This window comes from Sinohyriopsis cumingii, chromosome 6 (genome assembly GCF_028554795.1).
Source record: "Sinohyriopsis cumingii isolate HCF-2022 chromosome 6, ASM2855479v2, whole genome shotgun sequence".
In the NCBI taxonomy this organism is placed as follows: domain Eukaryota; kingdom Metazoa; phylum Mollusca; class Bivalvia; order Unionida; family Unionidae; genus Sinohyriopsis; species Sinohyriopsis cumingii.
In genome coordinates, this window is record NC_142966.1 from 38,202,784 (window position 1) to 38,224,225 (window position 21,442).

Consider the following 21,442-nt stretch of genomic DNA (forward strand, 5'->3'; position numbering starts at 1 on the left):
CATCAGCAGCATTTATTGTAAGAAAGTACAGTCTCTTGATTATTGTTAAACGTCAGGATATGTACAGTGTCGAGAGAAATGTCAACAAAAAGCGAATCTATAAGCCATTAGAACCACAACCATTATCAAACGAGTTTTTATACGTTCACAGAATGTACCAGACATTAAGAGGTACTGTTGTATTGAAGGCTGTAGTGTTCTTGGAATGAACAAGACCTACCAACTCGGTGAGCTTCGACTCCTAAAGTATTCAATGACATATTCCTTTAAAGGTGATCTATAGATGACCCTCCGATTGTGTTCGGTCCAACTTTCATACATTTCAATTCCAGCCTATTCTGCATTCATCCATCACGTCCCGTACACACGTTCGTTATAATCACCATCTAAAGCAGAGCGCACAGATACACGGTATATATAGTTGGGTTTCCTTTAAAAGATCGCCAGGAAGCACTTGATTTAATGTTTGGCTGAAATGGTATTGTGCTTTAAAAAAATATTTTAAAAAAAGTCTTTAAACCTTGACACCCACCAAAAAAGACTCAACTAATTACGTTCTGTCATTGATGACATAGACTCTCATGACAGCAAAAGAAAGTTCCGCACCTACTTTGACACAACATTGTATCCAATGCACAAAGAACATTTCAGTGATCAAGTACGCTAAAATTACAAGCACATGGACAAACAACGGCTGCCAGAGTGTCAATCACTTCCTACAATCGGGTACATAATACAAGCTAGCAGATTTACCTAAGTTTGTCAAACTGCTTCAACAATTACTGACTAGTAAGCAGGAAGAGAGATGTCGTTCTCTGAGAAACATTTGCATTTATCGCCTTAGTGAAAGATATTTACACAACCTTGTTGACATTGATCACTGGGCCAGAATGACGGAAGAATTATTGGGATAATAAAACATTTCTCACTGATCGTGGTCATGACCACCCGAGTATGATTTACGCAATAGATGGCAGAAGAACAGCAAGCTGAACTCCTTCTGCAGCTGTAAACCTTACTGAATTAGAAGAAATCGGGCAGAAATGTCCAGAACACCATCTTAACCGCCTTCTGCGAACAGCAAACTCTTAAGTGCAGTTGATATAAGGTAGTTATATAGCCACATCTGGCGCCGACTATCGTCACATAATACTCTGATGAATTTAGCTAGTATTCGGATAAAATATAAACAAAATATGGTACATGGACGCTCGTTAAAAAAAAAAAAAAAAAAAACAGTAAAAAAAAAAAACATCAATACCATGCATTAGTAACAATGTCCAAAGGAAAAATTAAATTTAAAACCAAAACAAGAATATAAAAAAGTCATATTTCTATTTAAAATATATATGCCGTTTCGAAAGAAATCGACAAAATAAAGATTTTAGAAGCACTTTTTGCACCAGTCCTTCAGTTTTAGAAGCCAAATTTAAGTTTTTATATCAACTTTAAATTATATTTACACTGAAGATAATAAAAGCATTTTATATAACTAACTTGGCTTAATCAAAAAAGTGTCAGAAATATGATTTCGTTTAGCACTATTCGTAACATTTTGTTAAACTTTTCGCAACTTTTTGCAGTTTAATATAAACACAGAGTATTTATAAAATTTGGGCACCAGTCTGAAACTAGAGCGGTAATCAGCGCGCCAAATTCACTTTCCTCAGAACCGACCTTATCTTTAGGATAAGTGTTTTTCTTTAAATCATTCATAATGCATGTTATAAAGAGAGGTGAGTATATGCACTATAAAGAAATTTTAAACCGTGTGTATCAAATATAGCCTGTACGTTTTAGGATTTACATGTTTACTGTTGAGAAAGAAAATTTGCGACAGTGGGCCTTTGTTGTGTTTGCATACTGACAAATAAACACTTAACTGAACTTGTAGAATTATATCAACAAACCGGGATAATAGGCTACCAACTAGGGTGACCCTTCCCAACCCATTGTTAGATGTGTATTTATATTGGGATTGGGACAGGGCCCATTGCCCATCGAAAAGTTGAGTTTGGCGCCACCGCTCAGTGTCAACAAAAGGGTAGATGTAGGGTCCTACATGTAAGACCTTGACGCTGATATTTATGTTGTGGGCGTCAAGATCTTACAGCCTAACTAACGGCGCTGTGTCACAGGGGCTCGTATCGTTGCTTAAAATTGACCAGTCAAACATGTACTATATAATAAATATAAGGGAGGACACTTCTTTCTCGCGCGACTCATTTAAACATAAACGCTGTTATTTCAAGCCATATTTTAAGTTTGACTTTCAGTTCTGACACCATGAGGATTTTAGACTCAATCTTGCACCAGTGGGGATACACTAAATCTGAGCATGGAAATAAGGTTGAATATCAACAAAATCTATCGCATTTTATTTCCTGCAGATGCAAAAGACTGCATCAACCACAGATACTTGTATTTGTTACTCTGTCAGGAAAACTATTGACTATCTCCAGTCCTATTTTAAAATTTTCTTTTAACTTACACAAGGTGATAAACTTAAGCACTTTGCCTCATCACTCATTCTATGCAAATTTCATTTATTCCACCTTATACACTGAGCATAATTAAAATGCAGACAATTTAAAAGTGGAATGCAGTTTTCCTTTTTTTTAATTAATCAAATCTGCCCAGTGGATCATATTCCACAAAACCATATACGTGTATCCATATCAGGGTCAAAATAAATTAAATAAAATAAGGATTAAAAATGCAATTAAGAAGTACAGATATTTATTTTAATACCTCTGCACAAGCATTGATGGACTTAATAACTTTATTCCACTTGTAACTGAGACACAAAATTGGTAATGTTTTCAAATCATTCATGTTGTACAAAACAAAGGGAGTTAATGGAACCACCATTAAATGGCCTAAAACGTTGGATAAAACTCGTATCGATATGTGGCACAGGGGTATTGTTTCACCCCTAGCCAGAAGTAACTAGGGTTGATGTTGGCTTAAAAAACATTGTCGCCCAAAAACTCGCCAACCTTAATATGTTGCCAATTTTTCAAAAAATGTTTCCATTTTCATAATACAGTACTATCTATTTGTTAAAACTTCTTAAGGACAAAAGTAATAGTGTTGAGATAAGCAGATGTCATCAGTGACTAGGATTAAACAGAGAGAAAAAACAATGGAAGTTTTGATTAAATGAAGACAACTAGACTGAAATAGACTTGTTTACATTTGTGTAGTACACTCCACAACATTTTAGATAATGTACATGTATATATAAAAAATCCATGAATGAGATCATATGTTAGAAAGTTCATGTATCATTCAAATCTCATTAGTTAACACACATATCTATCTATCTATATATATATATGCACATAGCTGCCAACCTTCACGAATTTGGCATGAATTTCATGACTTTTTCGGTGATTCATGGATTCACACCGCAAGCCAAAAATTCACAAATTCTCCAATTCTTAATTATTTTAAATCTTTAATAAAATAACTGATTTCCCGTTAAACGCTACTCATCATATTGGCATTTGCCAAAACAGTCCATTACTGCTGGTCGCAATATTAGTAGATCTACAGCCGATTAATACAGTTGGCCCGGTAGCAAGCATTTTAGCCTATTTTAATCTATATGTATAAGAGTAGTTTTACAAATGCTTTTGAGAGAAACTAGGGCCTAACTGAAATTTTGCTCCACGCATGCGTCACCAACACTGATTTGAGTTGTTGTTAGCATCGCATGTAAGATCATGAAAATGTCTTTACCACCAAGGAAAAAGAAATGTATTGCTCAAAAAGTGAAGTTTAATTTGGAATATATCAAAAATTCATTCAGCCATTAAACATTGATATTCATCATGTTTTTGCACTTAGTGTGCCATCACAGAGACGATGTGAGGAAGCACATCGGTTGCAAAAAACACATAGAAGTTGGGAAAATTCAGAATTCGCAGATTTCATCTCTGGAATATTTTAAGCCATCAGTGGAAGACCTGCTACCTACCAACGCTGAAGCATTATTTGTGAGTTTTCTTGTTGAACAAAATTTACCTTTATCGGCTGGAGACCATGCTAAACATTTGTTCAGACAAATGTTCCCAGTCTCGAAAATCGCTTCCAAATTTTCATGTGGAAGAACCAAAAGTGCTGCAGCTCCTGTGCATTCCTCACAACAACATTGACAGCGAAAGAGTATTTTCTTTGGTGAGGAAAAATAAGACAGGCTTTAGAGCCTCCTTAGCTGCAGAAAATTTGTCAGCAATTTTAGTCCCCAAGGTCAACCAGCAGGCAAGAAGTCTGAACTGTTTAGAAAACAAATTTATGATCAAGCAGTTGAGGAAGTTCAAGTCTGCCACAGTATCATGTATTAATAAATAAATATTTCTGCATATATGTAGTGTTTTAGTTTTATATTGCGATCTTGATATAGTGTAGTATTGACGGTCAAAGTGGATGGAGTTATTATCATGGTGTTTTTCACTAATTCATGTCCAAATTCACAACTTTTTATCCATATTTTCACTAATTGTGAGCCATGAAGGTTGGAAGCTATGTATGTATATACACATATATATATATATATATATATATATATATATATATATATATATATGGCTGTCCTCGTTTGATTTGTATCTTATTGTCAACAAACCCATTTCATGAAACAATTCACTCTGATATTCATTATCCAAATAGCATGTGGCTGTATTGTGTTGTTTACATGCTACTTGTACATGTACTTAAATTGACCTCGATTTTGGTTAGCCATAGACGACTAAAATCATGCCAAGGCTATTAAGGGGATGAGGATATTCATAGGGAAATGAAAACGAGAATAAATTAAAAAGTTTAACAAACATTCTTGTGATATGTCCCACCTTCTTTTAACTTGAACAGATATATATTGTTTCAAAAGCTGATTATGATATAACAATGCATAACGTCTGGCCTTATTACTAAATACTGTAATATAACCCAAACAGTCGCGCTACCAGACTAGCTACAATCGACCACCTGTGAATGCGAGAACGACAACCGACCAGACGACGGCAATGTTTTTTCTTTTGAAAAATGTACCAGAAAAAATAGTTTTGCTTACCTTTGAAGCACCAATTATTCTGTATATATACTAAGCAAATGAAAACAAAATTCTGTCTCAGTCCAGGTTATACAATTATTTGATGTTACCACAGCAATAACAAATGGGCATTTGTTTGGTTCTTCAAAGAAGGCCTTTAGAGGTGCCTTCAACAGCACATGCACCTTCACCAAAGTAAATCGACAACCGTTGATGAAAGGAAGCCATGAACGAACTTAAAAGCACTGTTTCATTTTTCATAATATATGAACAATAAACAGAACTAATTACAGTAAAACCTGTTATGAGAGACCGCCCCTTCTGCCAACCAAAAGCGGTCTCTCAAGACAGGTGGTCTCTCATAAGAGGTGTGTGAAAATGGACTGGTTTTCAGGGTCAATAGTTAGCATTGTTGAAAAATAAATAATACCCATACTCACTGTACATGTATCATATCCATTATTCATGAATCTTGTTAAATATTGCATGCATTCCTCTCAAAATATCTTTATATAATAAAGATATACATCTATCAAACAACGAGAATAAAATTTATATTTCAACATCACATTAATATGTACAAAAAATGAACAGTTAGATATGATGTATATATCTTATTTTATACACTTATTCACTTGTTTTCTTAAAAGAAATCCATTATACTTCTTTGTTGACATGTTTTACTCAGCTATTTGGTCTGAACATGTATCTCAATTACTGCCTTTTCCGGAATCAACTTTCCACTTACTGGTATGTTTTCACTCCTTGCAACACAAAACTACTCCCATACTCGCTCGTTCAGATCTCCGTAAACTGTCCGTCGTGCCGTGGCATATTTCCTCTGTGCTTGTGCACCTTTCTTCCATTCGTTTCTAATGGACTTCTTGTCTTTGATTACATTTTGAACTTGCGTTTTACCGATGCTTACGCTGACTGCTATTTTGCGAGTGGTCTCGCCTTTTTCATTTCTTTCAATGACATTAATCCTTTCTTCCAGTGTTAAAATTTTTCTTTTTTTCAGCGGAGATTCTGCCGTTGTTATTAGTGTTGACGTTATAAAGACTATCGGTTTTGATCAGGTTTTGGGGAATTGTGGAATAAATATATATTATGTACCAATGAATGAAACCAAAAGACATAATTAACTCATCAAGAAACAATACATGTATTCTGAGACGAAGTTTAAATCAACAGCGTTATAGCTCGATAAACAAATGTTCCGACCATCTGCACAAACGTAAACAGATTGTGGCTTAGTGAAACACTAACAAAAGAAATAAAAAATAATTTTAAAAACATCCGGAAATGATTCTCACTTACTAGTATTAAAGACAATGAGCTCATTCACCCTCCAGGCATTATGGATTAACTGGAAAGCAAACGACGTACTCAAACCAACACTGAAGCCCTTTCAAACGATTTCTCACTTGGTCATAAGGACTACCAGCGTTTTGTGAGTTTTCATAAAGATAAAGAAAAAATACAAACCTCTAAATTGACTGCGTATATCCATCATTACTCCCTTTGATGTTACTCTTACTGGCTATTCACATGACTTCGGCACTACAATGGCGGTTAGTGACATGTACTTTAGCCTGGTTTACTGCAGTTTACAAATGACACCGTACGCTGGAGTTGTAAATTTCACAAAACTGGTACTGTAGCAAGACAAATTATTTTTAAATACTTTATTAGAGCAATCTTTGCTATTTATGCAGTCTTTGTTACAAAGGATTAAATGATGGGTAGAGGTGTTTATCCTGATATATGGTTGTTCAACTATAGTGTTATTTAATGTGCACTTTGTTTGTAAACTACATTTATCCCGAGCTCTAGTATTTACAAAGGATTAAGTTAAGGTCAGTGGTGTCAATCTGTTTTGATTTTTTGGCGATGCGGTCGTTCATAGCAGTGTCAAAATGCATATTTTGCCAAGAAATCGCGGTCGCTGGTCGCGTTCAGCAGGTGGTCGTTCATAACAGAGCGTTTATATAGTAAAATCGATCCGTGCATTATGATTGTGGTCGGAAATGACAGGTGGTCGCTCATAGCAGAGGTCGCTCATGACAGGTTTTACTGTATACACGAGTTTATTATCAAGCAATGGATTTTAAAATTCTAACAGCAAATTATCCTAAGAACTGATTCTTTTTTCAAGAAAGGTTTTTAAACACTGAAACTACTACTACTTTTTATTTTTTAAAACTATTTTTTTTAATGTGATTATAACAAGTCAATCTTGCAAATAACCTTTACATTTCAGGTAATCGGAAGGAGACTGTCATGTTTGACAAGATCACTTCGAGAATACAGAAGTTATGCTATGGGCTTAACATGGAGTTTGTGGATCCGGTAATGTCCTTGCTAGTGTTAAATGCCAGACATAGGTTGAACTCTTCCACTGCCAGGAGCATTATTAACCCTTTACCTCATGCAAGCACCTTTTGATGCCTTTACTCCATTCGCATGCAAGCGCCTTTTGACACCTGTAAACATCGCCCATTTCTAGCGGGTTTTCATAGTGCCACCTTTGGGGAAAAACCCTCTGTTAGATACCTCATTCATTGATGTGTATGACCATTATGTCAGATCACGTGGTTACTATTTATGCTCTGGTCGAAATCTATTTAAAATAACTGGGTCATATTCTCCACTCTCCAAAATTGAGGTTGCAGATTTCATTCAGTACTTTTCATGATTAGATTCACAACTATGAAAGCTTCAATAACTTATGTAAAGGCTCTGATGTTGATGTAAGTAGCAATTCGTTTTTATAAATTATCAAATTCAGATGACTTAGTGATATAGACGCAAACAAAGAACTTGTAAATTTCAAGTATGAGAAATGGCAGCTACGGTTGTTCACGCAACTTCACTAACTTAATGGTGAACAGGTTCTCTCAAGATTTTAAAGCACATAAAAAAATGTTACGTGAAAAATAATTACACAGTATAACGATCGGAGTTTCTCTTAAATTTTTCCAGCATAATAGATGTGTACCAAAAGTGAAAAATGGTTAAAATTGCTGTTAAACGCAACATACACTACACTGTTTAACAGTTAACAGGCAGGCCCATGTGTATGGAGTCAAATAGGTAACAGTTGTTCTATTTATAGCGCACTGCAATGGGTAACTTTGCTTCATGTGTATCATTGGCTAAAAAGCCATACACTCTACAGGGATGGTCCTGGCTTTTAAAAAGCTGTCGCCTAAAAAATCGCCAACCTCAATATTTTGTCGCCAATTTTCAAAAAAGTGTCACCAGAACAAGTAGTATACGTTTTTCCAAGTGGTAATTTAGTCTATTAATGTAACAGGCAATGAAAATTACAAAAGATGGGTTAGTTAATACTTTAATTACAACAAGCATTAACAAAATGTTACAAAGTGTTACATGAAGATCCGTCACGATTTTAGGGCTGCCCACTTGTTGAATGCAGTTTCAAAGTTTCACCATTTGTGCTCATGTATGACTGTTGTTACCTGAAAAAAAATGCATTATCAACTTTAGTTGACATCTTAATAATAATAAAACCCTATGATTGTACATTGCAATGTAAGATAAGTGACGTATGATGCGACCGTCGATTGCATGTATTCCGTAATTAAATGACACACACACACACACCCCCCCCCCCTTTATGGCTAGCTTCACAAAGCTTGTAGTGAATTGCTTCCTAAATTCCAAGAATGATCACTGAATGCTGTATAAATTTTCTCGACAAGCAAAATAGGATCTCCATTCCCACGAATGAAACTTACACGAGCCAAAACCTGGCAATATTGGACCGTATATATAAGCATAAATTCACACCCAATTTAGGGATTCTTTCACTCCTGTATTTTGAGAAATAAATAATTATTTTTAATTATGCAAAACTTATTTGGTTTTTTTTTTTTTTTGCTATTTCTTGTTGCGGAGTTTAAGTCTATGCAGCCGTAACACGGGATTGATGGCAAAAGGAAAAGATCAATGAGTAAAATGCACAAATATTACTTACCCCGCCTGGATTCATGTTTGGTGACACACTCCTTCAAAATATCACAGCCAGTTGTAAATGAATTGATGAACTTTGCCTTGATACATATATCACAGAACATCTGTTTTAACTTTTTATCATATCTCAGCCACGGACGCCTAAGTTTCCAACTGTCTAGAAATTTTCGGGAATTTTTGCCCCGTTCATCATAATGTGGTGTTGCACTTGAAGCACTACATGTAGATGATGTTGGACTGCAAGGTTTATCATCGGGTTCAGTGACTGTATTGTCTGATGAATTTGCACTAAATCCAAACGCTGTTAATTTTTGTAACTTAGGATGAGATGATGAACACGCAACGTCTAACTTCCGTTTGCTCATGATAATGTTGCACTGGCGACAGATATAATTGTGATTGAGATTTTTTCCATTTGCTTTGTATTTATACACAGTAGTCGGTACTTCAAAGGTTATCAGTTTTCTATGAAGGTTCAGCAAAACTATTGTATTGGTATATGTAAAAAAACCAAAAAGGATTAGCCATTCAATTAATTGTATCTGTTCTATTCGCGTCTTCAGAAGTCAGTCAGTTGTAGGTATAGTTTGATAGCATGATTGACTGTATCACAGCATACAGTACTCAGCCCAGATGTCAGCATAAGCAGATTATGATGTAACAATGCACTGTAGAGATGGGGTTGTCAATACTAACAAAGGATCGTTTGTGTAACAGATTGATTCCAATGCATTGCTTAGTCAAGTTTGTGGCTTCCTTTCGTTCTCCCTTTTAATTTATCCAGTCCAAATCCATGATTGTATGTACAAATTAAATAACCAAAAAGTCTGTCGCCAAAAAAATCGCCAGATTGGATATCTTTGTTGCCAGTAAGGAAAAAAAATCGCAATTTGCAACATTGGCGAAGCCCAGGACAATCCCTGACTCTATGAGGTAAAGGGTTAACATTGCATTTTTTTGGCTCCATTAAATTTAAACTTTGAAATTTTACACACACACACATTATAATAGAGTAGGTTCATAGAAACCTTATTTGATAACATACTGCTTGAAACTAATCATGTAGTGTTCTTATTTATTTTTATTTTTCTTCATATGCAATTTATGTGCAAAAGAAACATCCACTATATGTTTTGCATTAAAGCATTGACATTGTTCATTGATGTGACGGTGCATAAATGAATCATGTTTGGTTCTCAAGGGTTTCAGCATGTTGTCAAAACTAAAAGCTGTATCCAATAAAATCACCAGTGAGAGAGAGAAATAACGATTCAAGGCACCAGCAATTCATGCATGACATAGTGTATGATGCAAAATAAACAAGAGTGTGTTATATCCAGGTTAACAACATAACAGTATTTTGGGAGAGAAAATTTGAAAATTATTAATATATTCACTGTGAGTACAAATAGACAATAATTTTGATAGCAAAGGTTACAGAAATATTCTTAAAGATAATGCTGTGGATGCGGGAGGTCATGGGTTTGATCCCCAGCTGAGTCATACCAAAGACTTACAAAAATTGTACTAACAGCTGCCTCTCTTGGCGCTCAGCATTAAGAGTTGTGTTAGGACTGATCAGCCTGGTGTCCGGATAATGGGACTGTGTGGGACATGATGTTACATGCCTCAGGCATGATGCCCCACTGCTAGATATCACTATAAACTACCACACTGCAGACATCGTAGCAATATGTCTGAAATTTTTTTTAAAAGCTACATTAAAAATCCAAATCACACACACACATTTTTTGCTGCATGATGACAGGGAATTTAATTTTTTAGGCCTGTCGGTTTATGTCAACTTCATGAACTTATTCACAGTAGGCAGGATGTTAATCAAAAACTACTTTTTTTCCTAGGCTGCCATCACACTGAAGGTTATCAATGGCCTATACCCTGGTGTGACAACAGTTGAACTGGATAATTTAGCAGCTGAAACCGCAGCCACCATGACAGTCAAGCACCCTGACTATGCACTTTTAGCTGCAAGGATAGCCGTGTCCAACCTGCACAAGGAAACCAAAAAAGTCTTTAGTGGTAAGTTAATGGTCCTAACAGTGTTAATGTGAAGCCACAGTGGCTTAGTGATAATCATGCCAGGTTAACTACTGTGGTGTGTAAATGGGTTGATTTTTCTCACAGGATTGAAAAGGCACAGTACATATCCTGAAAACAAAGGGTACTTTTACAGAGATGCTCCCAGGGCACGTGATTCACTAAATATTTGAGCGAATTTGCACACTTGGAAAGCGGTGATGCCGAAGAACTCCTGCAAATTTATTTCAAGTCGCACATGAAAATGTACTCTATGCAGTATACAACTTTATTCAGCCATTCACTATAAAAGTACTTGTAGAAATGGTAAAAATATTGAAGCTCATGTCACGACGTGTATTTTGTTGTAACTGTTGACATATCTGGTTTCTTTGGCTTAACATGATTGGTTGTTTTTGTAAATTTGATTGGCTCATGGGGCCCCATAACAAGCATTGTGTCGAAGTTTGGACCTTGCATGAAGGAAGTGTTACAAATGTGTGTTCATAATATGGGCTATCAAGAAGACCCACATGTCGGATTCCCAGTGTTGTTAATCAGTAGATGATGATTTAGCTTGGCAAATGCTGGCTGATCATAGGAATGAAGGCAATTTATTTTTTATGTCAGGAAGTATATCAGGTTATATGAGCTGGGAAAGTATTAAAGGAGATGCCAGTGAGTGATTTAGAACCAAAACTGGCGTTAAATTCAAATCCGAAGTACATGCTGGTGGACCAAAACAAATGGCATGACAGTCAGCCGCTCATTTCAGCTTTATTTTGAGATTAAACGTATAAAAGCAGAGTGCACATTTCATTTCTTTTCAAGTCACAATTTATCCTAGCGGGATCATGTGCTACAAAACTATATAGCCCTAATATAAAGTTAACGATAAATCTAATAAATAAGACTCTAAAAATGAAATTAAAAAGTAAAGATATTTATTTGATTAAAATACCTCTGATTGAATAAGTAGACAATGGCATTAATGGACTTCAAATCCTAATTACGGAATAGTAAATCTAGCATAATAGTCAATAGAGTGCTAATTCAAGAAATAGTGAAGTATAGCCGTTCCTCCTTCTCCTCAGTTTTGTTCTACTCCCTCTTTTATTTTGGGACAAGGAGGGAAAACCCTCCTTATGATAAAATCCTGGGAGTATCTCTGCTTTTATGACCATATGACTTTTTTTTTTTAAGTATGAGGTTGTCTTCTTCCTTCAAGGCCAGAGATGTTGTGGGGTGGGGTGGTCTTTTGTGCTGTCTGTCCAACCATCTGTCACACTTAATTGAAAGCAAGATAGTTTATATAGTATTTACTGTTCAGATAAACCAGACCATTTGAAACATAGATATCTTGAGTGTTGTGGGGACTGGTTTTTTATTCACACATTCGAACTTTCTTTTAAACATAAACCTTGTAATCGTGTATGAGCACAACACTTTGATAGGCAAAATATTGACTGAAACAGCAAGACACATTAGCATTGAAAGCACTTGGCCTTTTTGAGGGAAGGCAATTTGCATAGTAAATTTTAAGCTTTTTTTTTTATTTATTTATTTTACCTTTATCTTTTATCTTGTAGTACTGCATATCTTACCTTTTTGGATGGGTGTATCTTATGATTTTGTGTAGATTCTTTGTATTTACATTTTTAGAACTTTATTTTTATTCAGCACCATAGTTGCATTATTGTGTTGATATGCTGTTTAACACTAATACATAGATAGTTGATTTGATTGATAAACAGTTTGTCTACTTTTAGAAGTGATCCCCATTATTTGGCTTCAATAAACATGTATAAGGAAATATGGAATAACTGACGAACATATGTTCTGCGTTCAAATAGTGTTAATTGACTCTTATATTCACATTTAAGAAATTCTTAGCATCTGATGTTTTTTTATATAATTTTCTATCTTTAATTGATTTTAATAGTAACTACTTATTTTAATGATCTACTGAAGGAATGAGTTTTCTTTTCATTGGACTGTCTGAATTATAAATTTGACTCTTAATGAAATTACAGTTCACCAAAAATGTTTGCAAACATACTTTTTCGTAAAATGGGGGAGGGTGCTAGCCAAAGTATAGAATGGGCTTTTGGTCATGGTCATGTTATTGAAGAAATAGAATAATATTATGGTATGTAATTACTTTTTACCAATTCCAGAGGTAATGGATGATCTATACAAGTACGTAAATCCAAAAACTGGCAAGCATTCACCAATGATATCTGAGGAGACACATAGGATTATCATGGCCAATGCTGATGTGAGTTGGACTTTTGCTTCGTCTTCTTAGCTTTGTCTCACCTTTGAATCATGACACGTCACTTTTGCTGATGCAGTGGCATTTGTAGTGTTATGGTTCTGTATCAGCATTTTTGAAAGTCACCTATTTTAATCCAGAAATACATTTCAGAACCTCAACCACACCAATGGAGAGCAATGTCCCAAATCACAGAGATGAGATGGTTTTTGTGCAAATCACAAATTGGACATGCATACCTGACTTGCACAAACCTTCTGAAGGGTGAATCTCGACCACAGTTCATACCCAGAATACATTCTTATTAAGTGTGTTGGCTTCCAGCTAGTGAGACAGAAGTATTTTGAGGTGAAATCAATGATGATGTACCACAAGAGAAAATCTTGGAGTGAATGTGGTTTATATAACAAATTGTGACCAGACATTTTAAGGATGACTTATTTTACAATTGTTTTTTTTAATTACCTTTTACAAAATTTTATTTATCTTTACTTTGTATATTTATGTTTTTGTATTTTTGATGTTTACATTTATTTGGAAAGGTTTATCTTTGCATCTCAATTCTGAAATGCTCTAACAGATTTCATATTCATTATTCATTATATTTATTACATCCCAGTATTTTACTTTGTTGTTTTATATTTTTTATTATTGAAGGGTTGTACATTTAATTTATTTCAGGAAAAGTATTTTTAATAGTTTCACCCTTGTAGTCAGCTCCTTACAATGCCTTGATTTAAAATTGGGATTTTTGCAGAAGATTATATCGTTGTTTACAACAACATTAACATTCCCTGGACTTTACAGGGAATTTGGATATGTGAACATTTTATTTCCAAATTAGGAAAATGTATACAAGATTTTTTACAAATAATCTCAATATTAGATATGAATAACAGATTTATATACCTGACTCGTTCTTCCTAATTATACAGTGTACATACTGGTTTGACAATGGTAAGACAAGGATGATCAGCCCTGTTAAGGCACTGTTGTTATGACATAAGATTCATTAATGAGACAAAATGGTTTGATGGATGGAAACAAACTTGTTCTTTGTAATACAAGCTGACTGTACTACCATGTTAAATGTTTAGATTTCTTAGGATTTTTTAAATTTTGATTTTGGAAGGCCTGATCTAAATGAGGAATTCCAATTTCGGTTTTCATGTCCAAAGTTCACAATCTGTATTTTTTTTTAAAAATTCATAAATTCAGGTTTGCAATTTTTTTATTGTCCACTAGTCTGAGACATGTAAAGTTTCATGTGAAACTAGTTTTCGTAATTGAAATAGTCTGAATGCTTCTAATGTTTCAGTTGTTTTGTGGAAAGGACTAGTGAAAATTGAGCAGGACTGGTCAGTTTCTCAATCTTCCAGTCCTTTTGGCTACAAAGAAATTTTTGTTAAAATTCATGACATGTAAATTGTCTATCCCTTAACTATTTTTACCATCTCATAATGCAATTTCCATACATTCTAAATAGAGGTGCTCTTTAATAATGAATAACAGTATATTATGGCATTAAACCAGTGATAAAATAATTATGATATAAATTGCATTTATCATATTTTTATATTGATGTAAATTTTGATAACATGTTTCATCCTTTAAATTATTTTCCATTTGACAATGACCAGATGTTAAACTTGTGAATCTTTATCCCTTTGAAACCGCTTCGGTGACCTAGTGGTATGAGCAGCCGCCTCGGATGCAGGAGGTCATGGGTTCGATCCCTGACCAAGTAATACCAAAGACTTACTAAAACGGTACTAACAGCTGCCTCGCTTGGCACTCGGCATTAAGAGGTTAGTGTTTGGTCAGGTGTCAGGATAATGTGACTGAGTGGGGCATGATGCCCCAGTGCTAGACCTCACTATAAACTGCCACACTGCAGACATAGCGATATGACTGAAAATTTGTTAACGCTACATTTAAAACAAAAAATCCAAATCATTCATCCCTTTGCAACTATAACTTTGGCAAATAAGCACCTCACTGAGTATGACCTGGTGACAAATTAAAAAGTGGTTGGCCATATGGACTCCTGTTGCTTTAAGAAAGAGTAAATTGGATAGGAATGTTGATGAGGCAATTGCTGAGTAAAACAGATAGGAATGTTGATGAGGCAATTGCTGAATAAAACAGATAGGAATGTTGATGAGGCGGTTGCTGAGTAAAACAGATAGGAATGTTGATGAGGCAGTTGCTGAGTAAAACAGATAGGAATGTTGATGAGGCAATTGCTGAGTAAAACAGATAGGAATGTTGAAGAGGCAGTTGCTGAATAAAACAGATAGGAATGTTGATGAGGCAATTGCTGAATAAGACAGATAGGAATGTTGATGAGGCAGTTGCTGAATAAAACAGATAGGAATGTTGATGAGGCAGTTGCTGAGTAAAACAGGAATGTTGATGAGGCAATTGCTGAGTAAAACAGATAGGAATGTTGATGAGGCAGTTGCTGAGTAAAACAGATAGGAATGTTGATGAGGCAGTTGCTGAGTAAAACAGATAGGAATGTTGATGAGGCGGTTGCTGAGTAAAACAGATAGGAATGTTGATGAGGCAGTTGCTGAGTAAAACAGATAGGAATGTTGATGAGGCAATTGCTGAGTAAAACAGATAGGAATGTTGAAGAGGCAGTTGCTGAATAAAACAGATAGGAATGTTGATGAGGCAGTTGCTGAGTAAAACAGAGAGGAATGTTGATGAGGCAATTGCTGAGTAAAACAGATAGGAATGTTGATGAGGCAATTGCTGAGTAAAACAGATAGGAATGTTGATGAGGCAATTGCTGAGTAAAACAGATAGGAATGTTGATGAGGCAATTGCTGAGTAAAACAGATAGGAATGTTGATGAGGCAATTGCTGAGTAAAACAGATAGGAATGTTGATGAGGCAGTTGCTGAATAAAACAGATAGGAATGTTGATGAGGCAATTGCTGAGTAAAACATAGGAATGTTGATGAGGCAATTGTTGAATAAAACAGATAGGAATGTTGATGAGGCAATTGCTGAATAAAACAGGAATGTTGATGAGGCAGTTGCTGAGTAAAACAGATAGGAATGTTTGAGGCAGTTGCTGAATAAAACAGATAGGAATGTTGATGAGGCAGTTGCTGAGTAAAACAGATAGGAATGTTTGAGGCAATTGCTGAATAAAACAGATAGGAATGTTGATGAGGCAATTGCTGAATAAAACAGATAGGAATGTTGATGAGGCAGTTGCTGAGTAAAACAGATAGGAATGTTGATGAGGCAATTGCTGAGTAAAACAGATAGGAATGTTGATGAGGCAATTGCTGAATAAAACAGATAGGAATGTTGATGAGGCAATTGCTGAATAAGACAGGAATGTTGATGAGGCAGTTGCTGAATAAAACAGATAGGAATGTTGATGAGGCAATTGCTGAATAAGACAGATAGGAATGTTGATGAGGCAGTTGCTGAATAAAACAGATAGGAATGTTGATGAGGCAGTTGCTGAGTAAAACAGATAGGAATGTTGATGAGGCAATTGCTGAGTAAAACAGATAGGAATGTTGATGAGGCAGTTGCTGAGTAAAACAGATAGGAATGTTGATGAGGCAGTTGCTGAGTAAAACAGATAGGAATGTTGATGAGGCGGTTGCTGAGTAAAACAGATAGGAATGTTGATGAGGCAGTTGCTGAGTAAAACAGATAGGAATGTTGATGAGGCAGTTGCTGAGTAAAACAGATAGGAATGTTGAAGAGGCAGTTGCTGAGTAAAACAGATAGGAATGTTGATGAGGCAATTGCTGAGTAAAACAGATAGGAATGTTGAAGAGGCAGTTGCTGAGTAAAACAGATAGGAATGTTGATGAGGCAATTGCTGAGTAAAACAGATAGGAATGTTGATGAGGCAATTGCTGAGTAAAACAGATAGGAATGTTGATAAGGCAATTGCTGAGTAAAACAGATAGGAATGTTGATGAGGCAATTGCTGAGTAAAACAGATAGGAATGTTGATGAGGCAATTGCTGAGTAAAACAGATAGGAATGTTGATGAGGCAGTTGCTGAATAAAACAGATAGGAATGTTGATGAGGCAGTTGCTGAATAAGACAGGAATGTTGATGAGGCAGTTGCTGAATAAAACAGATAGGAATGTTGATGAGGCAATTGCTGAGTAAAACATAGGAATGTTGATGAGGCAATTGCTGAATAAAACAGATAGGAATGTTGATGAGGCAATTGCTGAATAAAACAGGAATGTTGATGAGGCAGTTGCTGAGTAAAACAGATAGGAATGTTTGAGGCAATTGCTGAATAAAACAGATAGGAATGTTGATGAGGCAGTTGCTGAGTAAAACAGATAGGAATGTTTGAGGCAATTGCTGAATAAAACAGATAGGAATGTTGATGAGGCAATTGCTGAATAAAACAGATAGGAATGTTGATGAGGCAGTTGCTGAGTAAAACAGATAGGAATGTTGATGAGGCAATTGCTGAGTAAAACAGATAGGAATGTTGATGAGGCAATTGCTGAATAAAACAGATAGGAATGTTGATGAGGCAATTGCTGAATAAGACAGGAATGTTGATGAGGCAGTTGCTGAATAAAACAGATAGGAATGTTGATGAGGCAATTGCTGAGTAAAACAGGAATGTTGATGAGGCAATTGCTGAATAAAACAGATAGGAATGTTGATGAGGCAGTTGCTGAGTAAAACAGATAGGAATGTTGATGAGGCAATTGCTGAATAAAACAGATAGGAATGTTGATGAGGCAATTGCTGAATAAAACAGATAGGAATGTTGATGAGGCAATTGCTGAATAAGACAGGAATGTTGATGAGGCAGTTGCTGAATAAAACAGATCGGAAAGTTGATGAGGCAATTGCTGAGTAAATGGATAGGAATGTTGATGAGGCAATTGCTGTGTGCAGAGCATGTAAGGCTTCTGTAAAGTTTTATGTTGGAAACACAAATCAAACTTACATGAACAAGCACCATCCTGGGAAAATTGGTCATTACAAGAAGACAGACAATTGATCATTGATGTCTGGTGATGGGAATTCTTCACACAGGGTGTGCAGTCCTTGAAAGTCGTTGAGAAATGAACACCTTAATTCAAGGCCTTGAAAATGATTGAAAAAATTTACTTTCTAATAATTTATTTTACATTATGTGACAGTTGGAACTACTGTTTGATTTTCTGTCAAATGCTAGCAATTCCACTATTATCATAATCCACATGAAGTAACAGGATATCACACATAGCGCCCCCGTGACATGTGATGAACACTCTTTGTACATTGATTTTGCCTTGTGCATCTCTTGGGGCATCTAAATAATGACCTTACAAGGGAATATGGATGTATACAAATCCAAATGAAGTGAATACTTGCCACTTAAAGGTATGTAGACTCAGATCTAAAAAAAAACAACACCCACTACTGAAATAGTTGGGGCCCCATGTTACTGAGTGGTTTAAAATGCTCACTGTTATGGATCATTGCCATCTCACCTGTCTGTGTGGCTTCTAGCCTTGAGTTTGGCCAATGAGAAATGTGAAAATATAGTATTTACATTTTTAGCATTTGAATTTAAGAAGAAAGTCATCTGTTGGTAAGTACATGTACAAGATGGATACTTGTACTCACAGTCCAATGTCAAAATATCCACAGTCCATAGTAAGTCTATAGAAATATTGCACAAAGAAGCATGTTTTAGTCATTTAAGTTATAGATCATGATGTGTATAAATTCAATTTAAAAAATAATGACTATATAATTAAAGATAATATTTATGGTTGTTTTAATAGTTTCTTAAGTCTACATATACACCGTGGGGCTCCGAGTGGTCTAAAGCGCTCTCCGTTATGGATCATTGCCATCACACCTCTGTCTGCGTGGGTTCGAGTCTCGGATTCGGCCAATGTGGGTATATGAGAAAGCTTGCCAGTAGCTTCTCATGGGTCGGTGGTTCTTTCCGGGGTTTTCCCGGGTTCTTCCTCCACCATTAATACTGGCCGCCATGTATAGCCTATCGTGTGCTGAAAAATGGCATTAAACCACACAACACCATATACCCCACTGTCTAGCTTTTCTGTTCATCTAAGGTTTCCAACACCAATATTGGCAGAAAATAGGGGGATTTAAATTGAGCAACAGTGAATTTGCTCTGCAATAGCATTAGCTGCTGTTTTTAATGTTCCTAGTTCTTTTCTCTTTCAGGCATTGAATTCGGCCATCATTTATGACAGAGATTACAGTTACAACTACTTTGGGTTCAAGGTATGTTGTTCCTTCTCTTACCAAATTTCTTTAGGGCTTTTTTCAACTTATTGTGCAACTATTAGAAATCTATAATTATTTAACCTTGGAGGTGCTAGGTTGTCTTTGTATGACCTTGTCACCTTTGCTAATTTTGTTTCAAAGTGCCCTTTCTGTGTATGCTAAATCCAGAACTAGTATTGATAGTCGTAGTGGAGTGTACACAATGTGCATGCAGGTTGCCGTGTTCATGATTACCATGGCAACCAAATAGGGAAATGGGATGTAAGAATATTTGAAGAAATAAAACCCAATATTTGTATACTTTTGCATCAAATTTAATTATCCTACATGTGTATATGGATAGTCCATTGTTTGCATATCATTTACCGTATATGTTCTAATGTAAGCTGAATAATTTTGGAGAATGCCTGGAAGAAGGGGGTGGGTGGGGTCAGCTTATCCACAGGCCAAGGTCTAAACTTGAAAAAAAAATTTAGATTTTTTTGTTGTTGAATGCATTAATGGCTGTGAATTTTGGAACATGAAAAAATTATTTTGATTTGGGACTTTGGGGTGGGTTTATACATGGGTCATGCACTTTTTAATGTATATACCTATGGGGGGGTGAGGGCTTATATGCGAATGGGTTTATACATGAGTATATACAGTATCCATTATTTTTAGGTCTATGCAGGATATTGTTTTACTCTCTAATGTGTGTATACATTTCATTATGTTGTATATTAGTTGTTGCAGTATTTATGTGGTGTGCAATTAATTACACATTGTCTCAATATGAAATATTGCTTTCAAATTTTTTTTATATTAAAAAAGAATATGTAAGTTGAGAGAATGAGAAATTAAACCTAAAATTTACTTTGGTTGGCCATGGTGACCAAAAATAGTCTTACAAGAGGATAAAACAATTGAACCGATGTGGAATGCACTGGCAGAATCTTATCTAAATAAAAACTGCATTCATTCTTCTGATAATAAAAATGGAATCAAAAGGTTTCAACTGTACTACACTAATTATTATACTTGCTGAATAATTATATGAAAGAGAAAAACCACTTGCGCTAATGAAAGTCATGATGGGCACTGTAAATAAAAGCCATATAGACCCTCTGGGGCCAACCAAACCCAGGAATGGAGTCACGTGACTCGTTCAGACAATGGAATGTATAGATTTAGGGTGTACAAATATATGGGTCATCATTCTTAGCAACATCTGCAAAAGAATTCTTGGAGATACTAGTTGTATATTTATCAATCATAATTTTGATATTTTTCCTTCTTTCTTCCTTGCGAACACTTTACTTGTTCCTGTGTTTGTGCACTATTATTCCTCATAATTATAAGGATCATTTTCTTAATTGCACTCAGTAAAGGAGGAGGTGAGTAGATTTTTCTTTTTGTACAGAGCCATCGTCTGTTTTTGGAAAGACAATGATATAGGCACTTATTTTCAGTCATTCCCTTTGTAAATTGTTAGATCGGTATTTGTGGTTTAGGACAGATCTTAGACTTGTTCTGTATTTCCTCATAGCGGAAGTTTGTAATGTAAACATGAAGGGGGTCAGAGGGCACACAGTCGACAAGCTTTTGCTCCATGACATGAACAAAGTGTGCTTAGGAAGCCCCAATATTGTAATTCTACTTATCAGGGACAATGATTTAACTGCCGATGCATCACCAGAGGTAATTGCACATAAGACGGTCACATATGCTATGCTTTTACGTAAGAAATATGGTGTTAAACATATTGTTCTTTGTCAGCTCATGCCTAGTTTCCTGGCAATGTTACACCAAGTTGGGGTCGCAGAAATAC

At 35.6% G+C, this 21,442-nt stretch overlaps 1 protein-coding gene across 1 annotated transcript in view; it reads left to right on the forward strand.

Annotated features, from left to right (window-relative positions):
- The first annotated feature begins 1,625 nt into the window (after positions 1-1,625).
- The window catches only part of LOC149796736 (ribonucleoside-diphosphate reductase large subunit-like), a 57,684-nt gene continuing 37,867 nt past the window's right edge, over positions 1,626-21,442 (forward strand). The window contains exons 1-5 of the mRNA XM_089961383.1: positions 1,626-1,736; positions 7,320-7,408; positions 10,918-11,095; positions 13,270-13,370; positions 19,570-19,629. Of these exons, the coding sequence (XP_089817509.1) occupies positions 1,718-1,736; positions 7,320-7,408; positions 10,918-11,095; positions 13,270-13,370; positions 19,570-19,629 (447 nt within the window). The 5' untranslated portion in view covers positions 1,626-1,717. The remainder of the gene's footprint in view (positions 1,737-7,319; positions 7,409-10,917; positions 11,096-13,269; positions 13,371-19,569; positions 19,630-21,442) is intronic.